The sequence below is a fragment of the Atta cephalotes genome (assembly GCF_000143395.1).
Source record: "Atta cephalotes unplaced genomic scaffold scaffold00005, whole genome shotgun sequence".
NCBI lineage: Eukaryota > Metazoa > Arthropoda > Insecta > Hymenoptera > Formicidae > Atta > Atta cephalotes.
Window position 1 is genome coordinate 4994171 of NW_012130069.1, and position 9419 is coordinate 5003589.

General features: G+C 31.6%; 1 protein-coding gene across 1 annotated transcript in view; it reads right to left on the bottom strand.

Annotated features, from left to right (window-relative positions):
• Positions 1-2109: 2109 nt before the first annotated feature.
• Positions 2110-9419, bottom strand: part of LOC105626369 — a 20847-nt gene continuing 13537 nt past the window's right edge. The window contains exons 9-13 of the mRNA XM_012207670.1: positions 6600-6779; positions 5984-6095; positions 4968-5332; positions 2574-2785; positions 2110-2266 (exon numbers count right to left, since the gene is read on the bottom strand). Coding sequence (XP_012063060.1) covers positions 2110-2266; positions 2574-2785; positions 4968-5332; positions 5984-6095; positions 6600-6779 — 1026 coding nt within the window. The remainder of the gene's footprint in view (positions 2267-2573; positions 2786-4967; positions 5333-5983; positions 6096-6599; positions 6780-9419) is intronic.

Genomic DNA, 9419 nt, shown 5'->3' on the forward strand with positions numbered 1-9419 from the left:
TATATATATATATATATATATATATATATATATATAATATAGGCTTTAATAATAGCTTTCCTTGATTCTGAATTAAAATTTACACATTTTATATTGGCTACGAAAAATTTTCTATTTTCAACTGGAAAATCTAGAAAAATCAGGAAATTTTTTAATTTATTTTCTGTGGCAACCCTGTTTATTTTCAATGAAACTTTCCCATTTTAATTGAATAATTTCGATATTTTTGGAAAAGATGCTGGCAAGCTGGATACTCAATCTTAATCTCATTTGTGAAAACAATTTTTGAAAGAGATGTTTTTTCAAAATACACGCATGGATTATATAATTCAATGCAACTGGTAATAAATGATATACAATACTAAAAATGTGAAAGATAATTAAGTAAAATTTAAGTAATCTATTTTTGCAAATTTACCTAGAAATTCATCAAGGATCTAAAAATAACAATTTTTTTTAGAGCATTACAAATTTTTACGCATATACATTAGTGTACGAATGTTTGTTCCATTTAAAATAAATCTATATTTTTCAAGTTAAATAATCTGTATTAAACGGATAAATTGAGGATTTAAGAAACGAAGCTAACTGCAGCTTAAATTCGTTATAATTTATTTCATCTACATTGGAAATCCTGCGTGTGAATGAGATCCTGTGAGACCAGCATGCAAAAATAATACGATGCAAGAATCGAATAATCCATATGAATCAATGAATAATTTTGAATTCCAGGACATCTTCGTATTTAATCGTCATACATAAATTTTGTAAACAGTATACTCGATTAAATATCTCTATCCAATTACGATTTCGTAGTTGTTGTATATATGGACTAATCGTTTTTTGCATACTAGGTCACCTATTTGGATATGTAACGCAGTTTTCGCGGTTTTCTCCACAGTCGTTGCATTCTCTTCATCTCCACATTAGCGTTTACTTTTTTTCTACTTTCCTGTACGCGCGCATTGTATTATTTAAGAAAGTATATTGACTTTCTTTGTCGTTCGCGATAGATAAAAACTTTATTTATCGTCTTACCGATATCTCGTGCAGTTAAGCCGAATGAGACGATGAATTTTACGTGAGGGATTTATTTAAGCAACTGCTTCTATTGGCGGATCTAGAGATCTACCGAAGCAAGGATATACATATCCGAATATTTATGGAATTATTAAATTTATAAATTTACGGATGAATTTATAAGATACAGAAATTTGTTGTTCAAAATACTCTATTACACACGCAATTAAATTAACACGATTTTACGAAATATTTAACATCACATCAACGCACACGTGAACGACTTATATTGGACGACCGGAACGAAGCGCTCTTTAAGCACCACGTGAAATCTCGATACGGCAATAATCTGATATAAATCTTCGTTATATGTACAACAGAGAAGGGATCTGTTCTCGCTAATGATACGCTATTATTTAAAGGCGGAATAATCGATACACTCGTAAACACATGCATGCATGTCATGGATCGCGGGACATAATCTGACATGAGTTTAGGGGCCGAGCGAATACAGACGAGGAGAAAGAGAGATGGAGAATTTCAAACAGTGGGGTACAAACGAAGAATCGTTGCTTTGTTCGCTTATGCAATACGTACATACGTAAATTTCTATTTCCACGTGCTTAATGACAATTAATCAAGCTGTAAAAATTACAAATTCAAGGAAAGATACTTGCTCTCCCTTTATTAGAATGGGAATGATTCCAACTTATCAAAGCTGTTTGTTACGTTTTTCAAAGTTTTCGAGCACGCACACCACGGCTTCTAACGCAATCATTTTTTTTCTTCCAAGCAAAGTTTTTTCGTATATCATCTTTCTTGAAAAAGAGATTTTTTATCCTCTTTTTTCCGAAGAAGCTTTCTTCATTTTTTTCTTTAATGAAAATTCCATTCTCAGCTATCGAAGAAAATTTTTTCATTTCCTCTTTTTTACCTTTTTTTTCCGAAACAAATTCTTTTTCTTTTTCTTTTCTCAAAAGAAAAATTTATCCATTTTTTTTCTTCGCTTTTTCACCTCTAAAGCTCGTGGTGCTCCTCTACGCTCGGAATTTAATTTCTGACGAGACTGCGTAGTCTCGTAGCGAAGGATTATTTTCTTACAAGAGCAACTAGACCACGATTCAAATGCGTCAATTTCGGTTTCATCGACAGCTTCATCGGAGCTGGAGAGGATTGCTGATGGTTCCGGCTTGCCGCCTGCTGCATGTTTTGATGTTTCTTCTTCAGCGATTCCTGTTTGGCACCTCTGCATAACAAAGTTATAATTGTTAATATTCTTTCTTTTTTAATTACTATATTTTTTATGTTAATGTTAAAATTTACAATCAAAATTTTGCTAATAAAAATATGCTTTTTACAAAGATAGAAGTTATAATAAGTCAATAAATAAATTTTGCATATATCTTTATTAAGTTAAAATTATTCAGTTAAAATTATGTAAATAATTTTATGAAAACCGAAGAAAACAATTAAAGGAAAAAAAAAAGAAATTTTAATATATTGTTTTAACGAAAGAATGTTATAAGGTCTTTAGATTAAATTTTAAAACTCACAAGTATCGAGTGAGATCTTCCACATCAACGAGCATTGAATCTTGCTCCATATGCAAATCGTCTCTCCTCAAAAGACCTTCGACGAGCGCTTCGTTTAATGCGGCAATCCTCGCGTGCAAATCATTCGCTACTACCTGCAGCTGCGCGACATTTAACTCTGTGAGAAGTACACGGGACAACCTGCGTCTGTCCTCCCCCAACTGTACACCGACCTGAAAAAATATGCAACATTTAAAGCTTTATTAAATAAGAAAGAAAACAGATCTCGGAAAGGAATCTCAAACGGTGTATTAAGATTTCATTACAGGTTCTACAGACAAAATAAAATACTTTTAGATTAAAAGTATGTTAAACATTAAATTTTTTTCTACATTTTTTATTTACTGGTCTAAAGAGTCATAGATGTATTGACATATCTAATAAATTAGAAAAATTAATATGTTTATTTTATTACACACACACACACACACACACGCGCGCGCGCGCGCACATACATATGTGTATATATAATATATATTCTTGTTTAGATATATCTATTTAAACTTCATGAATTTATTTTTAAAAATCCGAAATGCTATATTAATCTTTTTTTAATAATTGTGATTAATTTACAGAAATACTTATATTAATGTGCATGCAGAATTGGGACAAAGATGTGGTGAGCAAGGCATTTATCTCATATAAACAATTTGAAGGAGCACAAAAATGGCAATATAATTTTCTATATATTCTAATTCATTAACGTTAACATTAAGTTTCAAAACACACGCAATATCAATACTTTTCAGTATAGATTAATTATGCAGTATAAGGAACTATCCTGCAATGACCTTGACCTTGACATATGTTGTCATGTCCCCGAGTGAACAAATTTAGCCGTTTTTAACCGTTCATTGTTTCTTAAAAAGTTATTAACAAAAAATATTCATCAATAAAAAACCTATTAATATAAAACCTATCTTTTGGATACGACTGCGCGCGCTTCGATGAAATAAATTGTCTGCTTTAACAGCACAAAATATTTTCTTATATAATTTCTTATATAATTTTTGTGTCTTTAAGAGTAGAGAATTTGTTCGAATTTTTACGCTTATATGTAGAATATTATGACTACAATCTATATTTATATAGTGCGGAAATATAAAAATAATACTTTTGCTAAATATGTTTCTGTTTTGTTTGATTCGTTCAGTATTTATATTTTCAGATATTGGATATTTTTTAGCCATTATGTTAAAGAAAGCGTCTAATCGTTCATGTATATCAAACGCTTTTTTAAACATTTTTTACAATAATTCTGCAAGGTAATGGACGAAATGGAATTGTTTACGATCAAGGTTACGATCATATAACTCCGCGAATATCTCTCTACAAACGTTCAATATTTTGAGTATGAATGCCTATCTGCATTAAGAAAATGTTGAATGATTTATTGTTTTATGTTGATATATTGGATCGAAATGTTAGATTTAAACTTCTATCCATATAAAAAGAATGGAAAAGATGTCAATTATACATAATAAAATATTTTTTGCTTTACAAACACAAATTCTTTGTTTTATAATTACATTTTTTTTAATGAATTTTTTTTTGTTAACAACTTTTTCAAGAGCAATGAGCGATGGCTAAAATTTGTTCAAAATCACTCAGGGTCATGACCTTGATAACATGTGTTAAGGTCATTGGGAGAGTTCCTTATACTGCAATTATTATATTATAATTAATATAAATTCAGCTTCTATTTTAAATATTTTAAAACTAATTCATGATTATTCTTTAATTTAATTATATCTAAACTTGGAGCAACAAAAATATTTTTATTCTATTCCGGTAACAGTAGCTTCATGTGAGAAAAGTTTTAGTAAATTAAAGTTAATAAAAAATTATTTAAGGTCATCATTAAGTCAAGAAAAATTAAATCAAATATAGGAATTCTTTCAATTGAAAATAAAATGTATGTATAAGGATATAGATTTTGATATAATGATTTTGGTAATTTCGCATTTATCAAAATATGAAAAAAAATTATTGTGATTTTAATAATTATTCATTTGTAATTTCATTTGTAACATAAATTTGTATGATTGCAAGGTATAACTCTTCTCCTATACGTGATTATATTAAATTAATATTAATAGATATATACTATTAATTATTATTAATTAATGTTATTTTTTATTACTTATTATATTTCACATGTCATAAAAAAATATTTTTTTTTACTAAGGGGCACATTTTTTTATTTTGCTTCGAGCTTGCGCCGAAATGCCTAGGATCTGCGTGCATGCTCTGTTAGTTGTTTTTATTCAGACTTTTTCTACTATAAATATTGTAAAAAATGGAGTTTATACATGACCTAAAGTATTGTTAATCAATAAATTGAACTCTACTTACTTTTTCTAAACTACATCGCACCATCTCGGTGATGGGACTCTGTTTCAACCTCTGTCTCTCCACTTCCATTTGCATATGTGCCATTTCCTTAGCTTGTGCTAGGGCCATTCGCGCTTCAGTTTGCAATCTAGCTTGCCGCGCAAAGAAGTCAGCCTCATCAATCGGTGGTGTGGAGTTTGCACCCATATCAAGTCTTAGAGACGGCAGACTCAACATCTGTGGTCTTGTTGGTCCCTTCTGCTTTCCGCCAAATTGTTTTGAGCCAAGGGATGTAGGCGTAGATCCGGGAGATGTGTCATTCTCTGAACCCGGGGATTCTGTGTCCGACGATGTTTCATTCATAAAGCAGATCTGAAGGTTCATTCCTGTACAAGGCAAACACATTCTCGTGATTTTACTTATCGTTTAGCATTTTACTCATAAAATATATAAAGGAATTGAACTAATAATTAATTATCTTCATTTTTGCACCTATCGGTAATATTAACAATATTAAATATACAAGTATCTTTCTCATATATGTGCAAATAAAACCAAATAAATAAAAATATGATTTCTGTATATGTTGTCTATTAATAATTTGATGTCACTTTTAAGATTAATCATTTGCGCGTTTTCATTTATTTACTAAGTAGTCACTCCTAAACAATCACTTCAGCCATATTCGTGACATCGTGACATAAGCGAGAAATGACACGTTGATTTTTTTTTGCATATCATTTGTAAATAAAAAGAATTTGGGTGAAACAAAATGATGAGATCGCTTTTAAAACACTTGTAAAAAATGAACGAAAATCAGAGAAGATATAAAGAGAGTCTTTATTCATTTTTACAAGTTTAAAAGCGATCTCATCACTTTGTTTCATCCAAATTCTTTTTATTTACAAATGGCATGCAAGAAAAATCAAGCGTGTCGCTTATGACGTCACAATTCAATATGGCTGGAGTGAATATTCAAGAATCTTAAATATTATTATATGATATTTGATAGAAAAAATTAAAACTTAGATCTATACCACTCTGAAGACGCGATTGGAGACTCGGTTTTCGTCCACGTTCAGCGCGCAAATCTTCAGCATCAGGTCCCATTGCGAGTCTTCTTCTAATTTCTTCACGATCATTTCGTCGCTGCGGACACAACGAATAGATGATATGCGTTAATACGTTTTACATTTTGTATGTGGCTGTTAATTATAAAATGCGATAAACATAGTGACTGTTGATAAATATTATAGCGCAATTCGAGAGTCCAAAGGAATAAATATGTTAAAATGTTTTGTACATTTAATTGTAATCAATTGTAATCATTTACAATTTTTATATAGTTATATAGTCTTTAGAAAACATGCAGTTCTCCAGTTAATAATTTATTACGTGAATTAAAAAATTAAAATTGAAAAGTAGGAAGCATTTAAAAATGCAATAAGACGTTCAAACTGACTTGTTCCATATTACAATTAATATAATTAGAAGTAAATAGTAGTACCATACAACAGTTGCAAGTTACTAACAATAAATGTCATAAATTTATGATTGCTTTTGATGTCGAATACATGCCGCTACTCGAATCTCGCTAGAATTAGAGCTTTTACGTATATTTTCCTCTCGCACGTTTGTCGAATTAATTCACACCTGCAGATCGTCATTAAGTTCGCCTCGTATAACTTTGTCGAATCGCGTAATTAAATCTTCCCTTTCGTAATCAGACCTTTCCAAATTCTCTCCCTTCTTTTCTTTCTCCTCAGTTTTCATGACCGGTTGCGAAGATTTATCTATTTCTGTGGTAGCTCCTTCTTCATTATCTTGATGCCACTTTTATATACACAAATTAATGCTTTTTACTTTTATGAAACGCTTTTATGAATACGCGCGGCAACATGCCTTTATTCTTTTACGAAGGGTGACAGATTTCCGTAAATTCGAAAATATTGAATCAAACGCATGTTACAATAGTCGAAAATGGTATCTTCTAAACATCTCTTAAACAACTTTTAAAAATCATGGAGTGCTACAAAAATAATTCAGTATAGTTTTTAGAATTATAAAAAAATCTTAGCTTGAATTGCGAATGATTTGATAAAACTTATTCCTGTAGAATAAGATAATTGCAATCGCAGCAAGGAAAACTTGCTTGCTAAAATCTGTTTGTTCATTAATAACGCGCGCTTCCGTGACCCACTTTCGCCTGTGTCGGTCCGGAACCGTACCGAATCGTGCGGTTCGACGACCTTCCTGTTAGATTAGAATGACAGTAGGAGCAGAAATCTGGAATTATTAAAACTCGGTTCCACCAATGTACAATTAACTTTAATCTCGGTCCAATTTACTCTTTATCTTTTTCTAGTCCTGGGAATTAAAAAAAAATAGACGTAAACTATATTAAATAAAATATTGGCATTCTCTATCATATTTATGTATGTAAAAATTATATTAAATAATAAGATAAATCTTATTGGTAGAACCGGCCCCTAAAGTTTGGGGTCTATGTTCGGCCCTGACATTCAGCACAATAATATTGCGGCCGTTCCCTGCACGTGCATGATCACACACAAATAGAACACATGCACGAGATCAATTGAGAAATACTGTGACTCATTATATATTTTGTAAATGAATTCTGATGTATTCCCTTATATATTAAAATAATTAATGTGACTCGGAGGTCAGAGAGAGTAATATTTTAAATCATATATCTGACATTAAAACGTTTAAAAACCATGCTTGGTTGGATCTCTTGCTTTTTAATATTGAAATTAAATATGCAATGATAATTAAGTTCACTGCTTCAATAAAAATGAAAAAAACACGATAACTGATGAAATTGACGAATTATAATAATCAATAATCTTTTTCTTTTTAATTTTTATTAAAATTTTTATTAGATCAAGAATTATTTATATATATTTATTAGATAAATACCATCCTCGACTATCATAGCATTTCTCCTCAAAATTATCAACAGAATCTTTCTTTTGAATCAATGCTATAATTTCATTCACATTAAAGGTACTCCAACAAGAAATAAATATATAACAACATTATATTAATCGATTAAAAATTTAAATAAAGATGTAACTTGTCAGATGTAATTATCTTTTTTAATGTATTGTTTGAAAAACATAAAAAAGATTTAAGATTTACGCTTAGAAAAGACTGGTTAACAATCAAAGTCGATCTGTCACTTGGAAATAGAAAGAATGAAATGCCTTGATACATTCTATAGTCCCCAAGTCACAAAGCGAATTTAATTGCTCCAATTTTAACACGTCATTCATCAACGTCATTCTAACATTTATATTTTCTCGCGTGACTCGCGTCTAAATTACATCTGATGTATGCTGTCGCCCTTTATTCTTTGCCCTTCGTCCTTCGGACCCTTACACAATCCAAGTCGTCGTCGTAAGTAAATGTGTAAAGATCGGCGACAAATCTTGAGTCCTTTTTGTAATGTTTGCGCGACTTGTTGCTGCTGCCCATGATCGCGCACTTTCGTTGTACACCTCCCTATCCTGACAAACTAATTAGTTTCTTTTCTTGCAAAATTTATATATCTGTCAGAAACTCGTCTTAAATTTCTCCAAGTTCTTTATACCACTCCTCCCCTTCCGCTGGCTTTGCGAACTCGCTTTCTCTCTTCTAGAGCTATCGTGGACAGAATTAATCTAGAAAGGGAGTCGCTGATCGGACTTGGTTCAGAAGTACAACTGATCTCGAAGACGAGCCACGAGACTTGAACGCGCGTGAGACGGCACGAAGACGGCACAAGACTGCACGAGACTATATTACTGCAAAGCGAGTCGAGCGATCCGAGATCTTTCGTTAAGGTTTGCTGATCGTGAAGGAGGCGTTCAATAGCGATAGTGGTGGTAGTGGCGGCAACAGCGGTCGTGGAGGTGGCTCTCTATCTACTGGAGCCTAACATTTAGGAAGACTTCTCACGGGGATTCTCGGTGAAAGTGCTCGACGAGAATGTGTTGGCTTATATGCGAGTCGACTATACGTTTCCGAGTTTACAATTCGCTTCGGAAAATGGGTATAAAGAGAATTGCTGTCTGATGCTGTCTTCAGCGGACGCCTACAATAGCTTTCGGAATGAATGACTTGATGTGATGAGACACATTCCCGCAGTCCCATTTGGAGTCCCTTTCAGGAGTAACACACTTTTAGATACAATAAGAAAGTTGATATACAAGTATGTGTCATATTGATTTTACATAATACATTTTGTGCTATACGTTGTACATCATGTACTTTATGTATCTCTTGTAGCGTATTGCTTACAATTAATATATTTGAATAATTTAATGAACACAAACTAAACAATATACCAAAAACTTTTCAGAAAGTCTGAAAAACACGAAAGTGTAACATTTATAAGAGAATATATAAATCGTAATCGTCATTAAAATTTCTTTTTTATCGAGTTCAGTTAAGAAAATATTACAAAAATAT